Here is a 27,555-nt window from a genome sequence, read left to right on the forward strand (position 1 = left end):
GGAGGGTGCCAGTCAGCTGGTAGCCTAACAACTGATGGCTGAGCCAACAATTGTAAAGCATGAATGAAGTAGCTGATCCCATTCATCTAATGCAGCAGCGCTCTGAGCCTGAACTAACATGATGCTCCATAAAGTTATTTTTATTATTGGTTAGAAAATGAATGAATAATGTTGCTCTGCATCTGCTGGATGTGTAAATAGGCAACTGTTTTCTAACACGTTCGCCATATCAAATCTATAAAGTGATAATATGTCTGCATTTAAATTAGATTCAATCTAAGTTCTTAGTTGTTAATTGTTAAATTTAAAAAAAAAAAACACATTTATATTTCCAAAAGTGTCCTCATTAAAGGGACTGTTTTGGTGTTAGTATCAAAACTCAGGCATCCTATCTGCGCTAGAATCAAAGGATTATAACTGAAACCCAGCTCTACCCAGAAGTCCCTTCTCCAGAGAGCAGTGTTTGTGTTTTACCACCTTGTGGCTGACCTCGCTTGTGTCTGCAGCTTTACAGACATGAACATCGTGTGACCCTCAACTCCCCTGTTACACTTCCTTCCAGAGCAGAAACACTGCTATTTTAAAACCCCGGGCAGCCATCCCACAGGTGCGGCACAGCTTACCAGCTTAGCCAGAAATGCAAGAGATCTGTGCTATGGGAGGCAGACGGGCAGGGCAGCTGTCCAGATCGGTCAGATGGGGGACATTCTGGGAATGTGCAAGTGATCCCAGTTACTTGCAGAGGGTGTGGAGCAGTATCAGGACTCAGCTGCTGTGGCTGCGTTACGCCACGAGAAACATGCACACACAAACGCGCACACACACACACACACACAACAACAACAACAACACCTGCAGCACCTCTAGCTGGGAGTTTTAAAGCAGAATCAGGGATTGCCTGGAGTGTGATTTCGTAATTTTTGGACTAAATTTGAGTGAAGGAAAGTGTTCGATTCAAGCCCATTCAATCCTGCCAAAGTTAAACCCAAAGTGATACCCGTCAGGGCTTATCCTTTCTGCCCTTCCCACGCTCTTAAAAAGACACTGTCATCTCAAAAATCTGTCAGACGAATGCCTCTGACAGGACAGGACACAGCCTATTTACTATGCAGGCACTCACCTGCGAGGGCTTTGATGCGTGAGCGCTCAAACAGCCTGGCAGAGCTGTTGTCATTGTCTAGTTCCTCATCAGACAGGTCAAAGCGGGTGTTGATGTGGCAGTACTGCTGCGTGATCTCCGCATGGTCAAAGTCTGTGGTGGAAGTCATGGCGGTGGCCAGTGTGGCAAGCAGGTTTGGGGGACGGCGGCCGGCGTCCTCAGGTGCTCTGGGCGAGGAGGGGGATGAGCGGACGGGAACAAATGGCAGGGTTGACCTCAAATACGGGAGGTAGTCTGAAACACAGGGGAAGGACATACAGTAGAGGTGTCATTATGATTGATTATGATGATTAACTGGGGTTCAGCACGTACAAGACTGAAACTGAGACAACTTTAATAATAAAAATTATATTAGAAATCAGTATGACCTAGCATAGAACGAGGAAGTTTAAAGTCCCCTTCCACTCAAAATGTGTTTTGTTTATTGTTATTTCACTCGGATGTTTGACTCTCGCTGTGCAAGTGATGTATGTGCAGAGTTTGACACTTGAAAGGCTGTTTTCACATGAATCTGTTGGAGGGGGAAAGTTTCGCTGCGCTCGCCTTCAATCTGAGTTCAAGACGTGTACGCACAGGGTGAATTTGTGACATCACAAGGGTCCAATGTACAACTTACACAAGCGCGATGTGGAAATGTGAAAACTCCACCACACATATGCTGAAAACATTTGCATATTCACAGATTCTGAATTTTTGATGACCTAGGAGGATTAGGTCTAATTTTAAGAATTCAAACAAGGTACATTTTTTTGTGGAAAGACAAAAATTATTACTTCAAGCAGAGTATTTACAGCATGCGTCTTGAAACAGGTCTGCAGGGAGTTTTAAGTACAGAGAATTAAATGGCAACTATTTTGATATTTCATTTATTGTTTTGGTCATTTTCAAGCAAAACTGTCTGAACTTCCAGCTGAGCAACTGTGAGAATTTGCTGCTGTTCCTCGTCCTGCCTCATAGTAAACTGAGTATCTTTTGGTTTGGGGCTGTTGGTTGCCAAAAAAAAAAAAAAAAACAAGCCCTTGGATGGCATTACCTTAAAGACACTGTGAAGGACATTTTTCACAGTTTTTTTTTTTTTTTTTTTTTTTGATGTTTTACAAATAAGGAACAATCAATTAATCTATAAAATAATCATCTGATTGATCAACATTGAAAATAATCATACTGTAGGGACAAAACAGGAAAATGATGCTGATTGGAAAGTCCAGGAGCATTATCTGACAGCAGTTTAGTTTTTATTTGGGAGTTAAGTTACCCTTTATCAATCCCAGTGGGGAGGAGGTGCATCTTTACCCGGCACCAGAATTTAATCATGGCAATTTGGGAAAATCTATCTGGTCTCTAATGTGGCGCAGGTATATTTGTAGCCAGAAATCTCACCTATTATGGCCGTCAAGCTGGCCCCACAAACTCTTATGCCACTTATAATCTCCATTTTGTGTGTGTCACTTTGCTCAACTGTCACCCTGCAGCGTGTCTGTGTATTCTTTGCATGGAATGGCGGGTTGAAGGGTAACCGCTCCGATAGCTCTATCTGGGTGCAGCATAGCTCTCTTATCATGTCGCACAGGGGGGAGGGCAACCCCTCTGTACTGCAGAACATTACCAAACCGCCTTCTTTTGAACGATGCAGCTCACGTAGTTTAAACCTGCGAGTGTGTGTTTCGGCACGTTACAAAAGTAATCTATTGAGCCGAATTCTGGGGTACTTACAGGTACATTACCTGAGTATTTCAGGTGCTAGTATTTACTTCTACTTCACCACATTTGAGAGGGAAGAATCATACTTTTTATCCACTACATTTATTAGGCTGTAGTCCCTAGTTACTTTGCCGATTCAGATTTTAAAAACCTATATTGAGCATATAAAATATGACGTATTGTTATACCGTAAATTAGACCACAAAGCAGTATATAAAATACAGAGTATTTTTGCCACTGTAAGCAGCTACAACGTTAATTGCAAATAGAAATTTCACTCAAGTACAAAAGTATTACCAACAAATTGCACTTAAATGTCAAAAGTACTCATTATGCAGAAAAGCCCCAGTTAGAGTATCAGATCATTATGTATATATTGGAGTATTACTACTGATTTGTTGACATGTAAACACCATTACAGCCATTTTTATACTTTATATTTGCTGTTGGGTAGTTTAAGCTATAACAGTGCATCATCTTTATCTAACTGTAAATGGAGGAATCTTTTAATGGATGATGCTCTCAAGATTGCTGCTAGCTGGACGCGGGCCAAACAATCAGCCCCTACCGACATTTTGAACCGGCACTGCACTAGTTGCATATAAAATCCCCGTTTTCAGAGTAACTATAGCTCATGAAGAAATTCAGTGGAGCAAAAAACTTCAGTATTTGACATTTGAATGTGTTTGAGTAGAAGTATATAGTAAAATCAAAAAACCTTAAGTACAAGTACCTGAAAACTGTTCCTAAGTAACAGTGGGGTAAGGAGTACTCTGATCTTTTACTTAAGTAAAAATAGCAATACCACAGTGTAGAAAATGTATTCAAAATTTTACTTGAGGAAAAGAATTATCATCAAAATACACTCGCTATGCATTTTTTTTTAGGAACACCTATACGCCTGCTTATTCATACAATTATCCAATCAGCCAGTCATATGGCAGCAGTGTGATGTGATCTCAGTGGCTGGCTTGAGTATTTCTGAAACTGCTGATCTCCTGGGATTTTCACTCACAACAGTCTCTAGAGTTTTTACTCAGCATGGTGCGAAAAAAAAAAAAAAAAAACACCCAGGGAGCAGCAGTTCTGTGGACAGACACGCCTTGTTGATGAGAGAGGTCAGAGGAGAGAGGCCAGACTGGTTGGAGCTGGAAGAAAGGCTGCAGCAACTCAGATAACCACTCTTTACAACCGTGGTGAGCATAAAAGCTTCTCAGAATGCACAACGCGTCGAGCCTCGAGGCGGACGGGCTACAACAGCTGAAGACCATGTCGGGTTCCACTCCTGTCAGCCAAGAACCGAGATCTGAGGCTGCGGTGGGCGAAGGCTCACCAGAACTATACAGTTAAAGAGTGAAAAAAACGTAGCCTGGCCTGATGAGTCTGACTCTCTGCTGAGGCATGCAGTTAAAGTAACATCCTTCGTTACTTAGTTGCTTTCCACCACCCCTAAATTCATGGCATGAACTCACAGTGTGACCACAGAGGATGTTTGTCTGGTGCATTCAGAGAAGAGGCCCTCAGTGATGCACAATGATGGCATCCTACAGGTGTCCCTCCTCCTCCTGCTTAGTATCAGTCCACTGCAGACGGCTGTTATCAGCACGCGGACGCTCCACCCACCGCTGAGGATCCCCTTATCACCTCACACACAACCCGGACCGAACTACTGCACAACACACTCATGCTGCACAAGCCCGTCTCCGCAAACCGTCAGCTGTATACAAAACCTGTAAGGCTTTAAGCGTGTCTCAAATTAGCTGCCAAACACAGACCGCAGTAAATGAAGTGCGTGAGCTGGGGCGTGTATACTCAGTGATACTGTAGCAGGCTCCATTTAGAGCTGTATAAAGACAAGCTGGCCTCCTGCTTATAGACAGTCCTGTGACAGAAAGGTCACGAGTTCACCGCCTGCCACAGCAACTGCGTGTCTGTCAACAGCAAAGTATCCTCTTGTGGTGTCCTTGAGCAAGAGGCAGCACTCTTACATACCTGCTCACTCGCAGTAGGTCACCCTGTCAGCTCTACGTCTCTATGATGGGCAATACACAACCAAAAAATCCCAAATAAGATGCTGTCACTGACATAAAGTGCTGAATGAGGATATCAGTGGGCTGAAACAGCACAGGACTGTAGCTGTGAGGTGTCGGTCATTATACTGTAGCCGAATGTTTGGTACAGATGCAGACCCCTAAATCGTAACTGAAAACTACAGTTTCCATTATATCAGCTAATAACTGCTTTCATTACGAATTAACGTTTAAATTCTTTTCACGATTACTCTACTAACCATTTAGTATAATGTAAAACAAGACTAAGAGTCTACAGTCATGCTAGCGGCCTCTGCTAGGTTGCCAAACGATAACATGCTAAGCTGCTCACAATGACAATGTTATTTGCATTGCAATTCATTAATTAGCATTAAACACAAACTACAGTTGAGGCTGAGGGGAATTTCAGTTTTTGAAGTATTGGACAAATTTAAATTTCAAGCTGATGGCGTTCCTAGATGAAAGGTCCGAGGATCACCAAAGTCGTTAGGAGTCATCGTCTGCGAGTCATGAATGTCTGTACCAAATTTTATGCCAATCCATCCAGTAGATGTTGGGATATTTCAGCACCCGTTTCATCTGATGGGTGCTGCGCTATTGCAGTGTGGACCAAAGCGGTGGACTGACAGCTAACATGGCTAAAAAGAAAAGGAAAAATGACGAATGCACGTTCCTAGAGCCAAAATTGCGTGTTCTTTCCAAATAACTGTCCAAAACCCAAAGGTCTTCAATTTACAATGATATAAAATAGAGAAAAGCAGCAAATGTTCTGCATCATTCCTTCATGAATGACCTAAACGAGTAATCAGTAATGATCATTGTTGCAGATTCATTTCCTGGCAATCGACTACTTGATACAAATTTAGTGTTCAGCACTTGTTTAGATGAGTCCAAGTTTCGCAGAGCTAACATCACTGACACATAAATTATGTAATTGCATTATAAGTCACATTATGAGTGTTACCATTGTGAAGTATTTGGAATAATTTAATACGGAGGTTGATACAGATGGTGAATATAAACCTTTTTATAGCTGCAGGTTGTGAACTGATGAGGAAGACGTACTTGATAATTTCTCAAAAGCAGTAAAATGCCAGGACGGATGATAAAAATGTCAGGTGGGATTTCTCCAGATATCCAAGTGTTGCATGACCTTAGCAGGGGGAAAAAAACATAACATTTCTTTTTACTGGAAATTACAATGATGCCACGTGTATTTTGATTTCTGTGGATGCAGCTCTCCACATAATTGCCTTTGGAGCCCTTGGAAGAATTTTTAAAAGGTGTGAATGAGATTTTTACTCTCAATGCCTTGTTCATGATGTGTGGAAAAAAAAAAAAAAAACTTTGATGACGACCCCTCCTGCTTCTGATTTTAATGCCTGCACCCATTTCCCCCCCTTTGTTGTTACTTCAAAACTACATAATAAACAAACATGCACAATCTCAAACATCCAATCAGCACCTGAGATGAATAATAACCCTGGCGACCGTTGCTCCCAGCTGTGAGTACAACTCCTTGTTGATGCCTGTAATGCACTCTGAGCTGCGCAACACATTTCTAGCACATTACTCTGATTAGCATGGAGTCAGATGGAGAGGATGAAATAAGAGACGGGTGTGGTCAAGATGTTTGACCTACAGTGTGTGTGTGTGTGTGTGTGTGAGAAACTGTAGCAGCAACAGCAGCAACTGGACTGAGGAGGGGAAGGCCTGTGGTCCAGCAGACAGTACATCTGAGGCATAAACACAAGACATCAATATGGAAGGAGAGAAGGAGAATCAAAATCAACACCAAACTAACTATTCCTCATGAATTTAGACAAGCTATGCAGAAGCTGTTCGGCATCACCCATAATGTCCACCGATTATGTAAACAAGCTGTGAGAAAACTTCCTTTGTTGGGGTCAATAGTGTTTTGACTGCATCAACGCTAAGCCTGATCTTGTGAGAGAAAGGATAGTAAACTATCCCTGGAGTGTGTTTAGACAAAAGTCCCAGCTCATCCAGACACGGCGACACGCTCACACTTGTCCTTTTAAGGGGAATAAAGGGGGAACGTCTGTTATGAGCAGGGACCTTTTCATTTCTGGGGCTATTCAACAGCCAGCGCACCGTTTTCGATCAAGGGTGGAACATGCAATGTTAAGCGCTTTAAGAGAGAGAAAGAGAGAAAAACTGCAATTTGTGTAAAGCACTGTGGTTTAGATTAACATAAGCGGTGGAATGTAACTATGTACATGTACTCAAGTACTGTACCAAAGAACAAATTTGAGGTACTTCACCTGAGTATTTCCACTTCACTCTTGCGGGCTACTTTTACTCTACACTTCAGAGGGAAATGACAATATTTCCCCAAAATACTTTTTTTATATTTACTTTTTTACTCCAAATTTATTTGACAGTTTTACTTTCTACCTACTTTACAGATTAAGATTTTTACATGCAAAACATATGACGAGCTGATAAATTATGTTTTTCTATATATTAAACCATCCCAAAGGTATATAAAAATGGTTAAACGTAGCTCCACCTTCACCAGCTTCAACAATAAATATGTTATTTACCCATTAATCAATAATAATAATCCAACAAAATAATATATATTTATTTTATATTAACACCCTATGAGTTTGACACTGATAGGGTGTTAATACTTTTACCTTTGATTGTAAAAACAGTTTGGTAAAAAATGCTTTCACTTAAGTGACATTGAGTATTTTTATATTGCCCTTCCACCACTTTGGGTTAAGTGGAGAATCGGAATCCTTCCTCCGCCACCGGCTGACGAGAGGAGCAACTTTCGGTTGGCGCACTTGTCCACACGCAAACAAGCGCAGTGGCGTCATTGCGCGCAACTTTCGCCGACGCGCCTCCGCGCGGCCTCCCTACGGTAAAAGATAGCGAAACTGATAAACCCCGCGAGCTGGCAAAGGGGCCGTTTCACGCAAACACACGGTGGCTCGTTTGGATAACGGGGCGCATTCGTTTGAACGACGACTCCCCCAGCTTTTAAATCGACGTCATTTATTTGACATGGCAGCCCGGTCCAACAGGTGGGCCGGAGGAAACTTGCAACTCAACTGCAAACAACCTTAAACGATAGCAGGATGCGTGGAACGAGCACCGTTCCGTGACCGGTAACAGCAACTATTTGGCCAAAGATCAATAACTTGGTCCAACAATGGCGCATTAGCCCTGCCTTCAATTTACCCTTACTTGCCTTCTGGATGTTGTCGTGTCCCAAAGTGTTTATCTTGAGCCTTCTGCCTGCCAGCAAACCAATTATAATCCCATTGAAGCGGCGCTGTCCTGGTCAGAGCGGACGGAGGTCTCCGCGGCGCGAGAAGGGCACGGTCCTGCACGGGGGACGAGGGAAAGGGGCTGAAAGCGCCGCGCGCTCCACGGTCATTCCCGAAAGCCAGCGACTGACCCACCCTGCCGGGTTAAAAATAAAGTGGGCGCATCCAGTACATGATCTGGGCGCGCAGGGGACGCACATTCCTGACAAGAGCTGGTGACTCTAAATGGCAGAGACACTTCTGATCTCCTGTGTGACACCCCCCACCCACCCCTCAACTCCGCTCCACCCCACCCCGGGCCGGACTCTAATCGCGCACACAACCACCACCCACCGAAATCCTCTCAGAAGTGTCACCTCCACTGCTGCCACTGCGGGTCGGGACATGGAGACAAGTCCGCACCGTACGAAGGGATGTCCATCAGTTACTGCCAGGGAGAAAACACCTGTCAGGCAACGTGACATACAATGCGAGAAACACCACTTGTAACACTTCACTTTAACTTCCCTGGTTAGCAGCTCTAAGCATAAGCATTGGGTATACTATTTATAAACACACTGTAATGTCGTCGCAAGGAGATACAAGGACATTTTTAAAATAACACTTGACTCAAAGAAATTCTTCTGTCAAGCATAATTTGGATTAGAAACAAGGGACATCACATCACTACATTTCATATGTTTTAAAAATATTTAGCACTACACGTTTCTCTATAATTTCAGTTTGAATCTATATCATTTCAAAATAGTTTTAGAAGTTACCAAAAAGGTACCATAAGGGAGTTGCAGTCTGTATTAAGTTTAAACCAGCTGAAACTAAATGTTGCTGAAAGGGTAGACCACCTGGACCTAGGGCTGGGTATCGTCTGGCACTGTTGGATAATAGCGCTGATACAGTAAAAGATTTTCATTTCTAAAACCAAAAAGATACTTGCTTTGAGAGATATTAAAATATCATTCTGCAAAACAGTTTTCTGCATTTTAACAACAACAAAAAAGCCAAACTTCCTAAATGCTGATTATTTTATAAAAACATGCTGCCGTACAAGAACTTTGCTTGAATTAAATAGTCTGAAATTATTATTAAAATCCCTAACTGTCTATCAAAGAGCAAGTAAACTACAACATTCTCTGCCAGCTTCTGCTACTTGACAGTCTTTGACACATCTGGATAGATTTTGATCCATTCTGATACTAAGGTTCGATACTCAGTCTTACCAAGACTTGCAATGCAACACTGGCTACTGCAGATGATTAAAGAGTCTGATCAACTCCGGTATCAGGCCTTCGCATAAACAAGGTGATTAAAAAGTCCAAAAAAATGGGAAAACAACACTTCACTTAAAATTATGTATTGCATTCATAAAAATAAAAAAAAATGGCCAAACACATGGGTCAGATAACATCACATTAGCAACAGGAAGAATAGTGTTTATAATAAAATACATTTACAACACATTGTCAAAACATAAATAATGCTTTTTACACAATGAATGAGCACTTGAAAACATATAGATACACACACAAAAGAAATCAATACAAAAGTTGTCTTTGCGTTCCATCACTCTGTCTTCAGTATTTTTGTCTCTTTCTCTTTGGTTCCCCCGGGAACGCCTTTAGTCACAAACTGAGTGCCAAAACAGTCCTGAACCTTCACCTACTGTAAATGATATGGCTTCATATCTGGGTACAGCTCACCCAGCTTTGACTGCCTCTGCATAGTTTCAACACTGTACGAACAAAAACAAAATCACTTTTTAAAATGTAACATTGACAAAAGGCATAAACAGTTTTGTGCAAGCGGCTGCAAACACAGCACAGCGCTTCGCTCATAAAAGACAACTATAAGACACATTCAACAGCATTTCAAACAGAAGGCAGGAGGATCAAAATAAATACAACAGACATCAGAAACAGGTGAGAACAAAAGCCCTTAAAACTCAGCTTATGCAGATTTGGGGTACCATAGAGTACTAATGAAAAACGGGAGGTCAGAAGTCTGGGTCAGATGCAGAGCATCATCTCCGGAGCTGGTGAGTGACTTCAGTGTCTTGCTCAAGGACACTTCAGCATGCCACGTTTGCCGACACTCGGGCTTGAACCTGTGTCCTTTGGTTTAAAGTTGATCTGTCTACTTGTCCTTCGACTTTTTAAATCCAAACGGTTCCTGACTTTCCAACTCATCCTCTCAATGTTTTGCTACAAAACTGTTTTAGATTAGATTTTCTGCTGAGCGAGCGAGAGACAGAGAGAGAGAGAGCTGCAAAGTGGTTAAAATTTGCAGTGTCATACAGATAAACATTTCACAAATAACGTCCTACGACTAAATAAATAATTATTCGCATTCCCTCAGTACAATACCTTACTATCAAATACATAGATTAGGGACTGTACGAAAATTATTCGGGTAGTGAGATAGGCCGAACCTTATATATCATTTTCTCAAAAAGCAAGGTACGTACAAAAAAAAAAAAAAAAAACTGCAACATGTCAAAATAATATAACGCAACTTCTAATGTGTGCCATCAAATGCATATAAATGATAAAACACTGATAGAGACAAAACTCTGCACCTTAATGAACCATGGTTCATAACAAGAGGCTAATATAAAAATATAAATTTAAAACGAGAAAAATTAACGACGTTCCACTGCTCTCTCCAAAAAAGTAAGACTACAGGACTAGCCCACCTTCAGGCAAAATTCAAATGACTGTACCTTGCCATTTTTCTAACCCCCTCTCTTCCCTAATAGTTTTTCTACAGTCCCTTACCTTTCACCTTTTGCTGAAAAACTGATGAGGGACATCTGAAGTTCATTTTCTGCAGAATGAAGGTCCTTGAGTGGTTAAAATTAACAGTGCCTGGGGAAATGTATGCATGTATAGTAGCAAATTAGGGCTGAAAAACATTTGCAAATATTACCTTCATATGTTTCAATGTGGTTCAACCCGTCAGGACAATTCAGGTTTTAATTTTTTCATATAAAAAAAAAAAAAAAAAAAGAAATTCAACTAATACTTTCCCTTGTGAATATGTCTCAGTGTTCCAGCTTTCATATCTGGCAAATGTCTCTCAACTTCTCAGTAAACAGGTTAAAATAAAGCAAGTATTTGCAAAAAGGGCTTGAACCCAGATCTGGTACAAAGTGATGCTGCCTTCTGTCTATGGTTTTAATCTCAGGTGTACTGACATGTCCTTGTAACTATAAATCTGGCTGCATCTATCTATCATAGATTGATAAAAAGTGCACACTTGGGGAACACTTGCGTAGTAAATATACATCACGACATCACAATTATCCATTGACCGACTCTTAAACTTCAATTTAAATGTTCTCTCTGGCTGTGATGTTGACCTTGACTTTAACATATTTTGCTTTCCACATTACGTTGTAGTAAGAATCAAAAGAGACAATATTGCTAACAGGCATTAAGGAAGCTAAATGGCTGGAACTTATCAGGTTATAACAGAATTATGAAGCTATTGCATCAAATGAATCAAATGAATGAATCAATGAGTCTGTCTAGACCTAAATGCAATACACTAAATGTTCCACGCAAAATCATTTCCTTAGACTTCTAATCAATCTTTGGTAAAACAGGTTTATGATTGTTAAAAGCATCCATGTACAAATATAAAAATACAGTTTCAATATATTATAAAAAATACCTTCATACAGAAAAAAGCTGCTTCAACTTTGTAACTGGGAATCAGTATATAACAGTGCTCTTGAAATATAAAAAGTCAAGTAAATAAATCTCGGGTGCAAATTCTAAAGACAGACTAACTCCATGCTGGAGAGAGTTCAGTCTAAGTGCTCACTGCTAATGTGTCTTCATTTGTCCGGTGGATTTACGAAGCGAGGAAAACGTCCAGATCAGCGATGACAGCAGCCTGTCTTCTGGCAACAGTGTTCAAGAGTCGAGCAGGAAAGGAGGGAGTTCCTAGGTCCACCTTAGGGAGATGAGAAAGGCTCAGTTACAAATCATTCAGATACAGTCTCAACTTCCAACCATTATTCAAATGGATGAATCTGGATCAGAAGTCGGAAGTAGACAAATCTCTACTGTGAGTCCGCGCAGTAAGTCAGTGTTGTATGTAAAAGCTTTCAGTTTTTAATTGCTTTTGGCAAAAAACGTGTCAAGGAGATCCTGTGACATGTTGAAAATATAGTCATCAAAATAAAATTAAAATATACGTTGTAATCGAAAAACTTTTACTACTCAACCAAGTTTGGTCCAGTTTTAATAGATGGCTAGACGTCACATCACCAAAACCCCACTTACAGCTGTACTGTTGTTCATTTGCTTATTAGTTTATTTTATTCCAACCCCATTAGGTTCTGCCTTAGCAGCTGCTAATATTCCTGGGGTTCAGATGCTCAAACAATTAGCTTCAACTCTGAAATAAAAAAACGGGAACTGAAATCTACATAAAATTACATTACATACAAGTCAGTTTCACTAACATCAAGCAGCCTGCCAACAGTGCACCATGAAGTCACCATTTATGGTGAAGCAAATTCATGTTGGACAACTGCCTGCAATGTGCTAGTTGGGCACTCCAGTTTCCATTTATTTTAAAGTAATGTCTGAACTCATTACAATGCAAGAAATCATGGGTTTATAATTAAACTACTAGGTAATGCTGGCTGGGTTTATATCCTTCACACCACTTCGACATTTTTATCGCGGCGGTTGGAGAGAAGTGGTCCATTAATGTTGTTTTCTTCCCCAAAGCCTGCGTAGAAAAAACACGTTTTGAGACTGAATAATTTCCACATCAACACAGACTACTTTCATCCACCAGAGGGGGCTTTTGCTGTCCACGATCAAAACATCTGTGCTGCTGTTGGCAATTAAAATCTGGCGGTGTTGCTGGCGAGCACAACACATATATCAGCCGGCCGATTAGTTTATAGCAACAGTATCTCACCTGCAGCAGGTAGATGACTCTGGTGACTTCTTTTCCACTACGTCTAATTGGCTGAAGGACCCAACAACTGGGCATCATTTCCCCTCGTACAGCATCCACGCTGGGACGAGGCAGAGACTCCTCAAACACTGACTGCATTGCCAACACGCACAGGCCTCCCTGAGGCAGAGAGAGAGAGAGAGAGAGAGAAAAAAAACAAAAAAAGAACAGGCAGCACAGCCTTTTGATTAGCCAAGAGGCAACTGTACACTGACATCCAAATGATAACCAACAGCTGACACGGTTTCTTCCACACCCACTGCCGCTGGGTCCGTGTTATTTATGCTTGGTGTTGTTTCTGTGAGCATGAGTAGTATCTAAATATCATGTTCTACATTGTGTGGATGAAAAACCTCATGCCACACTGTTTGCTGTCAAACTGGTCTTAAAGCAGCACTGTACGATCCTGGCTTCACGGCATGCTAATGACAGCTAACGGACCTTCCTCCCTCATACTAAGGCATGATTTTGTGTTTAACTACACTGCAAATGCTTACTGGATCTGACACAAGGGCGACTAGCAGTCATCATCAGCACCGGCTAGGTGATTTTGCAGCTGTGCTTACCTGTTTGGACTCGGTGCTGATGCAGCAGAAGTCCCGCGGCTGGCTTAGGTGGCAGGTGGATGGATCTGTTAGTATGTAGACTAAACAGAAATACAGAGAGAGAATTTGTCAAAAATGGTTGATATAAAAACATGGTAATAAAAGAAAATATAAAGGAACTGAGTCAATGGCACATAACTTTAATGCATAAGAAGGATGGAGAGCAACCTTCTCATCACTTTCACAGTCAGCAAAAAAAAAAAAAAGGCAAAGAATTTAAAGTATTTATAACATGATATGATGAATTAATATAATAAACTCTACATCTGTGTGTAGAAACAAAGTAATAGACAAAACAAACTTTGGTGAAAGTCTGAAAGATTTTAAAAGAGCAGAATAGATGAAATAAGAGAGGTCCAATGATGTTGCAAAGGTATTAAATGCAACATACTGCAGGTGTGAAAATTGAGTTGGTCTTTCAATGGAATATATTTATCAGTAATGAATGACGCTCTGTACTGTGCTGTGCTGAAGATAGATAATGGCTGCAGATGCATAATTTTAAGTGAATACATAGGCAGGGTCCATTAATGCCTTACACAAATATAAACACTTTTGCAGCAAAGACAAAAATCTATATTTTTTTTTTTATATTTTTCTATATTTGTATTCTTACAAAAACACAAATATGTTTGCATGGTAAACTCTTCCATTACAGAAGATCACCTTACAAATTACTAGTATTCATCAGTACCTCATACACTAGTAATTTCACGGCAGATGATGTCTCATGTTAACCGGCATTTGACTACAACTATCATCTGGGATGTCAGAAATTTTGCCTGCAGCATTTTTCCACATGTATCATCTAACATTGTAGCAAACAGTTGTGGAGGAGTATCCAGATCCTTTACCTCAGTTAAACTAATAGTATACAAGTATGATCAGCAAAATGTACCTAAAAGTATCAAAACTACTCAATGCTGAAAAATTTAGCTTGTGATGTTAAACTATTATATATTATATTATAAATTAGTATTATTACTAATAATGCATTGACCTGTAAGTAGCATTTCCTTTTGAAGTTGGTTTAGACTGAGATCATTTTAATTCTTTTATAGATAAAAAATGAAAGGGCAGTTTAATCCACGAAATGCATTATATGTTCAAGATGTTCGTGTTTTTTGAAATAAAATCTTGATTTGAACAGCTAGTAATTATATCTGTCAGGTAAATGTAGTGTATTAAAAGTCCAATATTTCTCTCTGAATTGTAGTAGAGTAGTAGTATAATGGAAATAGTTGAGTAGAGTACAAAAGTACTTCAATTTTGTACTTAAGTATAGTTCTTTAGTTACATTCTTAACGTTACGTTCCGAAACTGGTATTAACTACGACAATTTCTCCAAACCAAGTGAAAATATAGACAATCAGAGATGTTAACCCACCCAGCTGAGTGCTGTCATCTAGTGGTCGTGTCCAGACAGAGCGAACTGACTGATTATACACGTGGCTCTTGGACAGCTGGCAGATAGTGCTCCACAGGCTGTCCAGGGGTCTGTCCAGCTCCCCAGCGCCCAAGAAACCATGGACAGACAGGCTGGAGGAGGGCTTATAGTAAGCCTGGATACCTCGTTCTTCTCCTTGGTACCTAAATAAACACAATCATGATACATCAGCAAATTGAATGATAATTGCAATTTTGAGGGATGGAAATAAACCCTTTTTGTGCAGTTGTATATTCTTATATTAAGTAGACTAAGAGAAAGTCCTAAATAGACAGATTTTAATATAGAGGATTGATGGAGGAATAGTTATCTGACAGATCTCATGGTTGGGGATTAAAAGGAAAACAGATCATATGTTTTGGATGAGTTGACTGAATTCACCTCCAGCCTGCCATGACCTTGCCCATCACCAGGTTGCTCAAGTCTCCGGCGCAAGCTAGTCGTACCTGTGGAGAAAAAAACGTTACTATCAAACCCGATACAAATGTTTCAAAGAGAAGCTTACGGACAAGGAGAATCTTTATGATGAACACTTGGTAATGGTAATCTTTAACGCCATGGCTGGATGTTGGGTCTTTTACAGGTCTTCTAAGGTTAACTCTGAACTCAGGTCAGTATTACCTCAGCTAGAGCTCTCCCAAGGAGAGTGGATGTGATATCCTGATAGGTTGTGGATATGGAGGAGGAGGAGCCAAGGGAGGCGGTGCGTTGACGTGCACAAGTGGGGGGTGATGGAGATGAGGTAATGAGGGGCTCAAACCCGGTGACAGAAGGTTCAAGGCGGACATCTAAAAAGACACATGGATGTTAGCAGGTAATTTAGATACAGAGAATGTAGAGGGGGATTAAGGGACAAACCATTGACAGACCTGGGAAAAATTACTTCGGAAACTATTTTCAAAGTTATCTGGAATAATATACTATATTTCTAGAGTATACTATTTGCTTCTATACCATGTATAGTAAATTCTTTGTATTTGATTCTTTGTATTTGAGCATTTTTTATTACAGAAAATTTGATCATACTTTTGATGATTGTTTTGCCCACGTCTGTTTGGGTTTTGTGAGTCACTGTCCAGTCCTTACCCTGGGCAGACAGCCAGACTCTCTGTGTCTTCACACTTTGAGGACCACATACAGGAGGACGTGTCCTGACCTTCAGCCCTTTACTCTGAAACCCTGTACTCTGAACAAAAACATTCATACAATTGGCCTGTATTGCTATTTCAAAAAGAACAAGAAAAAAAATACATAAAGGTGAGCTATTCACAGTGTAAAAGTCATCCAAAACATTCTCTTTCCATTCTTGGATTTTCAATTTTAAGTTCTTACATTTCAAGTATTTCAAATGTGCCATAACATGTTACATTAGTGTACCAACCTGTCCAGTCAGAACTGGTCTGTTACTGTGTTGTAGTTGGACTGTGTTGCCACTGTTGTACCCTGATGTGGGTCCAGAAGAAAGACTCAAGCTAGATCCAGTGCACAAGGTGCTGTTACTGATCCTTGTCCGATGCCTCAGGTCATCCTGCCCGACACACAGATGGAGATACCAGTGAAATTATTTGCAATACTGGAATGTCATTAATTAGTCCCTAAAGATCCACTAACAATATATTTTATTAACCATTCTTCCTTAACGTCAACATAATTAAACTCATGACAAACACATGCCAATTTGTGTTTGCAAAAACTGTTGTGGTTTATTTTAACCTCATTTATTGGCAAATGAGTTGAAATCCTATATAATCACAGGACAGATGAAAAATAGAAAAAAAATACAAACATTTTCTGTAATTGATAATTTATCAAACCTATCTAAAGCCAAAAAAATGTGTCAATTTATCAATTAGTTGATCTACTGAAACTCACAAATAATTAATTGTTCTCTCTGACACTGGTCTGAACTAAAAGTTTTGTCTGATTTTAAGTGTTGTGACACTTGGAGGGAATAATTATGATACTGCAATGACACCCAAACTAACCTTTACTTCCTGAGACAGAGCCTGCTGCTGAAGCCTCCTCTTCTCCTGCTCAGTCCTCTCTCGCAGACGTTCTCGTGCCTTGGCAATCTCTGTCCTGGCCTCTTCCCGGGCTCGGCCATAGTCACGCAACAACTGCTCAATATCAGACGGATACCGGCCCTCTCCTCTTGGAGGTTTTTGTATTCTGTCATATAAATAATTCAGTAGAAACTCAGTAAAAAATGTTTCTGTAGATATTATATATTTTATACAATAAATTTAGAAATATTTATGTATCAAATTTAAGGCTCAAGTGGCTATTGTGCTTTGATTTTATTTTTGGTAGAACCAGTGTCTTACCTGGTGCTATCTATCACCTCTTGGCGGAGCTGTTGCAGGTACTCTTTACAGCGACTGGGCATAATGGCAGACACCTTGGAGGATGAAGCAGCCTCTTGAGGAGAGGAGCGAGGATGTTTGCTGGGACTCAGACTACGAGCTCTCCGGTAAGTCTGGAGCCGCTCCTCCCTCTCCTGCCTCAAACCCTCAATACTCCTACGGTGTCTGAGGGGAAAAGGGTCACAAAGATAGAAAATATAATAAAACTAGAAGAGAGGAGGCTTTTAGTCAATTTTACAATACATTTAGGTAACTTCTGTAACAATCTAAGATCCAAAAATGTAATCACACTGAACCTTGCCTGATTTTTCAAAAAAGTCTGCAAAAACATTGTCACAACATATCTGTATAGCCTGAAGGAATTTTGATTTTGACTGATTTTTTTGGGGTTGTTTATCAAACCTTAGTACCTTTTCACTACTAACCCCAGTGCGTTAGTTTATTGTTCTTATGTGGTTGGTACTCTTCCTGGTGTGTCAAAATGTGTCTGTAGAAATAAGTATCAAAAACTGTCAGGTACTGAAAGCTGGCATTAAATGCTTGGCCAGATTTTAGTCTTGTTTACTTATTCTTTGATTAGTTATTTCCTGATCTAAAGTAAGAAACTATTTTAGTAAAATACAGTCTAAAACTGGCAGAGTCCTTCTATAAATCCTTGTGTTAACCCTGCTATATGATTTTTTTTGCCCACTTGCACCAGCAGAAACAAGATGTGAACACAACATACTGTAAATTGATATGCTTTATGTATTACTTGAGTATTGGTACCAAAACTCAAGCATCATAAGTGCACCAGTATCAAAATTTTTCCAAAGAACCTCCAGCCCTAATTAGTTAAAGGCAATTTTATTTGATCAAAATAAAAGCTATTTGGATCATGTGTATCCTTACCGGTCATACAGCTGCATTTTGGTAGGAGCTGAGGTTGGTGTTTCCAGCTCATCTCTGGACCTCGGGGACAGCATTTTTAACAATGTATCTGTCTCTCCCAGCCCATAATGCAGCTTGGCCTCCGTCAGCTCCACAGTCAGAGGTGTTGGGTTCACGTTGAGGTTGACTGTTGCCATCACTTGCTCTCTCTCCTGTCGCAGCCTCTCTATCTCTCTTGCCCTTCTGTCGCTCTGTGCCACAGACTCCACATTTGAACCATAACTTTCTATCTCACCCCATTCGGCACAGTCTCTGCTCTTGTCGTGGTCGTTGGTAAGCAATGGGGCCAGTTTGTTAGAGTGTTTAGATTGCTGATGGTTGATGCCTGACCAGTTGGTGAACTTGTTGTGCATGGGCAGGTCCTCTGGGGCTATCTGGTGGTCTTGGCATGGGGACAGGCTGGTAACAGGTTTAATGTTCACAAGGACATCTGTGTTGCACTCACTGGGCACCAGTGACACCATGTCATCCTCTTGAAGTTGAACAGTCCTGTCGCTGACTGGTGATGGGTTGTAGGGATCAGTGCAAAAATCCACAGAGTCAACTGCAGGTCTTGTGTAGCCTGGTGGTTTTCCATGTCTAGTTTTAGCCTGCTGTTTGTGCACATCAGTCTGTTTTAATATGGGAGAGATATGGTTGTGCAAAGTTAAACCTTTTGTACAAGTAGAAGTCCTCTGTTGTGGAGAGCTCATCTGCCATTTTGAACTGGGTTGGTGGTTGTCCTTATCTTTGTAGGTAATATTTCTCCTGTCAGTGTCTTTGTATCTATCCAGTGACGAACTAAGGCTTGCGGGGCATTTATCTGATCCTTTAGGGCTTGAACAACTAATTTCACTAACCTTTTCAAGTGACACAGATTCTGAGTGACTAGAGGAAACATCACAATCTGGTGTGGACACATGATCATTGTCTGAGACAGATGTGCACACTGACTGTTTGCTAAAAGGCACGGTAGGGCTGTCTTCCACAGAAGAAAGGTTTGTTTTTGCACCCATATATTTTGAAGAACATAGTGTTGATTGTTTTCCTCTCTGCTTCAAACGTAATTTCGCTCCCATGGTCAGAATGGGCGATGATGCACGATCTTTGTATGTAGCCTGCTTCTTTAAACAAGGAGATGGATCAATTTTTATAGATGAACTTTGATTTTCTTGGTGGCCTTTTTTTGATGATCTACGGGTGATTTCAAGTATTGCCACACTTTTATGGCACAGTGCCTCAGGCGTGCTTTCCTTTGAGCCTTTAGAAGAAGCATATCTTACACGTCGTTCACATTCAGCTGCAATCTTTACAGGAGGTGTTTTGAGAGGGACATTCTCTGATTGTGAGGCAGCAGAGGCGTTAAACCTCAGGTCAGGCATGCTCTGCATCTTTTCATCTGAGTTAGGTTTAGTTGTCATCACAATGTGCACATCTTGGTCTTGAGACACACTAACAGCCTCCGAACCAATCACTTTGACTATCACATTGACCTCATGAGATTTGGACTTTTCATTGGGAGTCTGATGAACGATGACTTGGTTATCTGCTGGTGTTAAAAGATTGTCTGTCTGGATGGCAACATCTACAGCTGTTTGAGTTGAGCAGTGATTCTTAGTGCAGTCATTAGATTCACTATAAGAGATGCTAAAACTTGACAAGTTGACACTCCGCCTCGGACTGGACCTGTGGACTTCACCTGTTCTCAATCCTTGGACGTCTCCCAGCAGGTCTGAGGTGCTGTCGATCAGCTTGGAGAGGTGAGCCGACATGCTTTCCATGCTGGCCCAAGTAGCAGATTCTTTAATGTCCACGTTGGTTTTCTGTGTTGTAGGTACATCAGTGTTGCTCCTTTTGTGACGATCTTTCTTCTTTGGAGCACTACTACTATTAGTAAAATTTACTGTTTGAAGCCCACACTCAGTTTGAGTGCCATGCTGACATGTCTTCCTCCTTTGGGCCCATGTTTTGCTTACCTGGGACTCTTGCTCAGATGAATAAACATACATAATTTCATCCACATGACTGGAGTCGTTACCAAAACCACCAGGAACATCGTTACTTGAAGAACTGCTGCTCACTGTCAGATTGGCTAAATGACTGTGAATATCAATGGACGTCTCTTGACAGGGTGTAAGCGGAGACGTTTTATCCGCTTGTTCCTTATAATCTTCCATACTGCTAAGTGTACTGGAGAGCCCCTTGTTGGTGGCATAACTACTGAGATGGGAATTGAAAGGAGAGTTCTGCCCATTTAAACCATTGTCAACACTGCAGCATCTTGTTATACGTTTTTCAGCACTATTTAAAAGCGGGGATTTGCAGGATAGGTCGGCAGCACTCCCGAATGACGGATTCTTATAACAGTGTTGGTTTGAGTCATCGTCTTGCCACTGGTGAACAAAAGGGTTGATGTCACTTGAGGCAAAATGCATAGGGGAGTCTTGAGACTTCAGTGTATGCTGTGGTTCACTTTTCTTTGCATACGGAATTATTTTTTCCACATTTGTCTTTGGTAGGATTGCTTGAGGGGGTAACAAGTGTCTTTTTTGGCTGTAATCTCTACTAAACTTAACCTCAGTTTTACCTGGAGTTCCAGCAGAACATTTCTTCATTTTAGTCTTACTTACTGACAATGATATAGAAACATCTGGATTGTTACTTCTAGCTTCTTGAAGTTCTTGTCCACCATTACTCTGTGTGGCTAGCTTTACCCATTTAGAAGATGGCCGGTTATGATGAACTCTGGTGGTTTTATCATTCTCTTCATCCTCATCTGATGATTTAAGAGATGACTCAGAGGAAGAGGTGGGATGAGCCTCAATCTTAGACCTTCTGAACCTCTTAGACTTGGCTTTTTTAGACATAAGAACAGAATTACCTTTTGTACTAGGAGATGTGTTTACATTATCCTCTCTGGACATTAGAGATCCATAGCAATTTGTATTTCCGACACCATTTCCCTGGGCGATTTTGGGGAAAGACTGTATGGAACCAGAAATACTTGTTTCAAATTTTAAATTTGCCAAGATCTCTGGAGCCTGTGCTTCAGATTGGTAGGTAAATATTTCTTCGTCATTTTTCATCACACAGTTTCCTTTACTTACAACTTCAGCATGTTTATCAAATTGGCTCTGTGAATTTGATAAATTGTGGCACTTGTTGTAATTCATATTGACCACACAAGTCTGAGCCAAATTATATGAATGGGTTTGCGTACTGGGTTTGAACTGATCCTCTGCTGCGACAGATTGTTTACCCCCTGCTGTGGTCTCTGTTTCACCATTTTGATCATGGCCAGTAGTAATAGCCAACCATTTCACAGAGACATTGTCATCAAAGGATGTATTCTGGTCGCTGTTATGATTGAGTGGTTTGAATTGAAGACTTCCTCCATCAGATAATAATTTAGTGGCTCCAGATGTGTCAGGACTATACTGGAGATGTTCAATCATCTTTGGTGAGCTTTGTTTGTATGAATAATGGTCTTTATCTTTAACCCTGGATGCAGCTCCCAAACTGACAGCTTCTACATGGCTACATCCACAGTTAACTTTTGTATCACCAAAGGTGGAGGGTGTTTCATGGTGGATTTGATGAAACTGTAGGTTATCTGGATCCACAGTAGGGGCATCAGAACAGGTCTGGTTGTCCACTCTTTTCAAGCGCATATCACTTATGGTAGAATTAAGATGGAAAGTTACTTTTTGTTTACCTACATCGTTCATTTCTTGAGATACAGCATCTTTCTCCTCAGTGTTTCCTCGAGAATCAATACATTTTCTTGCTGAAGCGGAATCACTCATTGAGGACAAACGAACTGGTTGCAAAACGGTGGTTCCAGAGTGCTGAGTCTCTCCATAGCTGTTAAGCGTCAGATTTGATTGGATGTTGCTGCATTTGGCAGAGGCATTTTGGACAACACAGTGATCATTTTCTGTCTTATTTGATTTCCCCTCAGAAGAGTCAAGAGCATGGTAAATCTTTTGTGTTACTTCAGTAGATTCACTCATGTTGCTCACATAGTTAGTCCTCAATTTAGCCTGCATATCTGTTGCCAGGTGCTCACTTTTGTCCACTGTGGGTTTGCATATCCTTTCCCCCGAAGAATGTCCACTGAGGTTTTTCCCTTCTTTCAACTGATCTTTCCTTTCATCTCTCAACTGCTTTTCTGTCAATTTATGTTCGTCACTATTACAGCCGAAATGACATGCAGATGATGTTAAGGCATTCAGACTTTGATTCGTACTCGTAATGTCAACATCGTTGCCAATCAATGACAATGTCACATGCTCTTTCACCATTTCTGAGATTCTCAGGTCAATGGCAGTACAAATAGAATTGGACTTGCATGTGTGTTTTCTATTTTCTTGATGTTTTCTGGGCCTATCAATTTGGAATTCTCTCCCCTCTGTTTCTACAACTACATCCTTTATTGTTGCATTTCCCTTTTCAACTACCTTTCTGTTTCCCACAGAGTTACCACTCTGACAACTTTTGTCATCACCTTTAAGGCTACATTTAGAGTCCTCAATGACCCGTCCAAGTTTCCTGCTTATGGGATCAGAAACTGGCAGTACCACTGAAGCCACTTTGTCTTGTCTAAGACTGCCATCAGCACAAGCAGAATCAAATCCATGGCTGTCAGTTTCCATGGCAGACTGCTCCCCTTTAAAGTCACTGGTGTTATTATCATGAGGCCAAATATCTTCCTGGCTGCCAACTGGTGTTGAGCAGAAAGTTACCAACTCTCTGCCATTAGTCCTTTTTGGAATTTTCAGGCTGCCCATGAAAGCCTCCTGTTGGTCTTTGTTCCTCTTCCTGGAATTTTTACAAGCTGATTTAACAACTTCCTGCTGTAGTGCAATGTACTGCTCAGTGCCTTTGGTTTCATCCCTTGTTAGTGACAATTCTTTGGTATTCTCAAACTCATTCTGCTGTCCATCTTTAAACTTTTCTGTTCCATCCAGATTGCATAGTAATTCATCTTCAGTGGGAGGTTTGAAGGCACTCAAAGCTTCACAGATCTTGTTCAGTACTTGGCCTTGGTTAGTAGGATTTGTAAGATTTGAGAAAGGCATTACTGATTGACAACCTGAGGTGCACATTTCAGTGTCAGAGGACATAGTAACATTACCTGCTACCATATTAGGTGCATCTATAAACACTTGAAGCAAGTTTGATGTTGCTTGTGTGGTGTGGGGAATCCCAGTGTGTGACACAGAAGTGGTCTGATCTGATGTGGGTAAGGATGCAGGACTTTTGTTGCTGCCGTAGTCTCGAGTATCTATAACTGTCTTTTCCACATTTTCTGACTGTTGCCCTAATTGCTCCACATCTTTCTGATTCCATGATATCAGGGCATCTTCTGGTGTTGTTAAAATATTAGACTCCCCGGAAACCACAAGTCTGTGTTCCTGTACTGTTACACTTGCACCATCAGTGCTGGTGGATGTTGAGCTATAGCTTCTATATCCGTTCTGAGAGTCTGAGAGGTTTATACTGGTCAGACTTGAACTACTGCTGCTGCTGCTGCTCTCCACATGTCTGAACACCATTTTGCTTTGGAAAGGTAGGGAATCCCTGTAAATCCTGGGACTGTCTGCTGCATCGGTGGAGGACCAGGCATCAGTGAGCGCCAACAAGTTTTCTGGCTCCATCACACTGCAGCTGCTCAGAGAGCGTGGGCTGCTGGTCGAAGTGGTCTGCATGTTCCCAAAGTCCTCAGTCAATTTGTGCACAGTGTCTTTGCTTCTGGAATCTGCTACTAATGTTCTTTGAGAAGGAGGATTCCTTGTTGCACCAATTTCCCCTTTATGTCTCAATTTTTTGGAACCATGCTGGCTCCAATACACCTCTGCTGGTATTACCTGGGTTTTCTGAGAGCTGCTCCAGTCTAAACTGCTCTCTGCAGTCCTATTGTGCCCTATGGATAGATGAGAGGAATTTGTCACCATTGAGTAAGCTGGTACCACTGTTTGGCTAAGTCTCTCCATTGTAGAATATTTCCCACTGCTCTCCACAGTCAAGGAGTCTTTAGACATCTGACTGTCTTCGCTTTCGGCTTCACTCTGAGCTGCTTCCTCATGTCTCAGCTGCTCTGCCAGAGCTATGGCATAGGCAGAAGACAGGGAATCAAGTGAGAGGAGACTCTCACAGTCTGATGTTCCTTCATCCCTCTCTTCTTGCTCTTCCTCACATCCAACCAATCCCTGCTGCCTATCAACCCATCTGCTCGTCTTTTTCATCAGAGCCTCAGTACTATGCCACCGCCTCTGTCTAATGTCCTCAAAAATAGTCCTTTGGTCAAGCTCCTCACATGAAACGGCTGTTTTAATGGCACATTTGCGCTGGTTCATATTGGTGTCCTTTAGGCTCCTGTCTCTTTTTTGTCTCCAGAGAAATTTGCTTGCTATCCTCCCCAAAGGTTTTGGACCTCGGCCACCATTTGAACCTGATGGTGGTTTTCTGAACACTTTGGACAGAGCTATTTTTAACCTGGGCCCCACAGAACAAGAGAAAGATTTCCTGATAGTTTCTACTCCATTGTTAGCTTCATGGGATGGGGTTCTCACAGTCATACAAGAGACAATTTCAGAACTGGATTTGTCTGTTGTGGATACTTGTGTATTTTCTTTGCTGACTGGCTGCACAGTAGTTCCAATTGGGGACTTCAGAATAACTGTTGGGTTCTGATCTGATCTGTTTTTAAAAGACAGATCTCGGTTTGGCAGCAGAGGTTTTCTTTCGGGCCGTTCCCGACAGGGTGGAGCTTGTGGTTCCTCTCTGGAAGCTTGTCTGATGTTTTCAGAGGAGCTAATTCTACTCTGGCAGGATTGACTTTGTCCTGAGAAGGTAGTCCTGGAACAACTTTGAGTCCTTTCCCGTGGAAGACACTCATCCGAAACCCACTTCCTGCTGCCAATAGAATCAGACATTGTGGAGGAATTTGAGGTCAGTTCTGTGTATCTGTTTCTCTTCAGGAAATGTCTGTTGAAGAAAGAAAAAGACTAATTAAATTCTAAACTTAGAAAATTATTTACTGTACATATGGGAGGTACAAGCAATCACAAAACAATTTTTTTTTTCTGTATTAGCTCCTGTTAGGTAAGCGAATAAGTTTGCTTCCTGCCCACCATGGAACTAACTCTACAGGTTTTACATTTTACTCTATGTGCTCACCTAAAGATAGGGGTGTGCTGTGGGTAGAGCCGGGACAGAAGATCTGCTGAGAATGAGTGTCGACGAGAAACAAATGATCGTCCCCTGAGTTTTGAGGGGGACCCAAGCTCAGGAGACTCTGGGCTGTCCGGTCCAGGAGGCAGGGCCTTTTCCAGCTGCTGCAATTCTCGCTTAGCTTCCAACAGATGGCGCTTGCGGGCGATTCTCTCCAGCTGATAGTGCAGCCTTTTCCGACGGATTCGGCTTTCAGCACGGCAAAGGGCATGATGCTTTAGTAGCTCCTCCTCCACTGCCTTCTTCCTGGCTCTTACAACCTGGCAGGGGCAATCCACTATAAGATCTTCCTGATCCTTGTGTCCCTGACTTGTCATCTGCTCTAGGAGGGATGCCGGGATAACGTCTGTTTGAACTCCAGACTCTTGGGTGACTCTCTGCTCTGCAGTTGTCAGGCGTTTTTTCTCTTGCAAAATCCACTGCTGAACTGTTGGGTAAAGATTCAAAGAGGGGAATGATGAGTTGTTGGAAATCTTTTACACGTCTTTATTTAAAGACAAAATTCAATTTAGTTTTTCATTTCACTTTAAAACAAGTGATCTCCATCTAGAATTTTTGCTTGGAATTTTTAAGTTGATGGGTATCTACATGAGCAGCAGTGACACTTTTCTACATTGAGTGTGTGGAAAGTACTTACTCTCAGTGTGCTGCTGTCGAAGGTGGGCCTGCTCCCTCTCTAGCTCTCTCTCAGCTCGTCTTTGTGCAGCCTGGATCTCTTGTCGCAAACTCTCCACGTAGCGCTGCTGCTCCTCCACACGCTGTCTTGCAGTAGGCTCCTCACTGGGGGAGAGACAGGTACCCAGCTGCCCTTGGAGCTTCACTTCTTCAACGCTATAAAACAGGCACAAAGATCCAGGATGAAACGCAGACTGAGAAACTATGATGAAATAAGAGATAAAAGGCAATCAGAAAAAGCAAAGGTATTATTTTACCTCAGATAACGACAATTTTATGCTAGAATAAAGTAGTTTGGCAATAAGAGTGGTAGGTTTAAAGTAAAAGCTACTGTTGTGGATTTTTAGCTCAGCGTCTCAACAGTAACTAAGCAACGCCTGAGCCTGTCCTGTAAACAGCTAACTGGGATTGTTCAAGAGGGTGGGGGCTAATGGATACACATGCCATCTCCACCAACTAGAAGAAAACATGCATGAAGCACTGGCCTATTTCTACAGCATGTACAATGGTACAATACTTGTACCTCTTATCAAATATGTAGGCTGTGAGTTAGCAGAATAAGCTCTTTCGACACCGCACACATACACCCAGAGTGGTGAAAAGTGTCCTAAAAAAAGGCTGTTGTGGTGTTCTGTGAATTTGTTTTTGGAGGCAATATTTACCTGTGGTCAGGGGTCAAGGGGCTAAGGTCTATGTAGGTGCAGGTCATGCCACCTTCACTAGCCTGAGAATAGGAAAGAAAAGATCAGCTTTGATATTTACCAAATGTAAAAAATAAAAATAAACATAAACAATCACCACCACCAGTATTCTCAGAACAGATAAAGAAAATTATATATGTAAATCATCATGATTTACCTCTTAACCAGCAACATGATACTCATTTTCAGCTGAGCAGCACCTACCCGTCTGCGTTCCCGAAGGACAGCTGCCTCTGCCGGATGGTTGAAGCGGAACTTATGCACTCCTCCCAAGGTGATCACCATCCCTAGGAGACAGAGAGAGACATATACATCATCACAAGCTGTAGGCTTATCCTGTGGGTGTGAGTGTGTCTCTGCATTTTTATCCTTGGGATTGGGTGCATTGAAAGTGTATACACACCAACACACACACACACACACACACACACA

General features: G+C 41.4%; 2 protein-coding genes across 5 annotated transcripts in view; both read right to left on the minus strand.

Moving 5' to 3' along the window:
* The window catches only part of sptb (spectrin, beta, erythrocytic), a 44,643-nt gene extending 36,292 nt beyond the window's left edge, over positions 1–8,351 (minus strand). Inside the window, exons 1-2 of one of the 2 annotated variants that reach the window (XM_040136683.1) lie at positions 8,135–8,351; positions 1,121–1,393 (exon numbers count right to left, since the gene is read on the minus strand). In XM_040136683.1, coding sequence (XP_039992617.1) covers positions 1,121–1,268 — 148 coding nt within the window. In that variant the 5' untranslated portion in view covers positions 1,269–1,393; positions 8,135–8,351. Of the gene's footprint in view, positions 1–1,120; positions 1,394–4,332; positions 4,353–8,134 lie in introns of those variants that run through there. The other variant, XM_040136684.1, reaches the window with a different exon arrangement.
* Positions 8,352–9,574: 1,223 nt separating this feature from the next.
* Positions 9,575–27,555, minus strand: part of stard9 (StAR-related lipid transfer (START) domain containing 9) — a 43,842-nt gene continuing 25,861 nt past the window's right edge. Inside the window, exons 18-33 of one of the 3 annotated variants that reach the window (XM_040136654.1) lie at positions 27,328–27,410; positions 27,085–27,146; positions 26,385–26,578; positions 25,694–26,174; positions 18,494–25,501; positions 17,564–17,767; positions 17,225–17,408; positions 16,621–16,767; positions 16,266–16,425; positions 15,861–16,027; positions 15,621–15,685; positions 15,180–15,382; positions 13,754–13,833; positions 13,149–13,307; positions 12,036–12,167; positions 9,575–9,942 (exon numbers count right to left, since the gene is read on the minus strand). In XM_040136654.1, the coding sequence (XP_039992588.1) occupies positions 12,066–12,167; positions 13,149–13,307; positions 13,754–13,833; positions 15,180–15,382; positions 15,621–15,685; positions 15,861–16,027; positions 16,266–16,425; positions 16,621–16,767; positions 17,225–17,408; positions 17,564–17,767; positions 18,494–25,501; positions 25,694–26,174; positions 26,385–26,578; positions 27,085–27,146; positions 27,328–27,410 (9,299 nt within the window). In that variant the 3' untranslated portion in view covers positions 9,575–9,942; positions 12,036–12,065. Of the gene's footprint in view, positions 12,168–13,148; positions 13,308–13,753; positions 13,834–15,179; positions 15,383–15,620; positions 15,686–15,860; positions 16,028–16,265; positions 16,426–16,620; positions 16,768–17,224; positions 17,409–17,563; positions 17,768–18,493; positions 25,502–25,693; positions 26,175–26,384; positions 26,579–27,084; positions 27,147–27,327; positions 27,411–27,555 lie in introns of all 3 variants that reach the window. The other 2 variants (XM_040136655.1, XM_040136653.1) reach the window with 2 other exon arrangements.

Source organism: Xiphias gladius, chromosome 10 (genome assembly GCF_016859285.1).
Source record: "Xiphias gladius isolate SHS-SW01 ecotype Sanya breed wild chromosome 10, ASM1685928v1, whole genome shotgun sequence".
NCBI classification, from domain to species: domain Eukaryota; kingdom Metazoa; phylum Chordata; class Actinopteri; order Istiophoriformes; family Xiphiidae; genus Xiphias; species Xiphias gladius.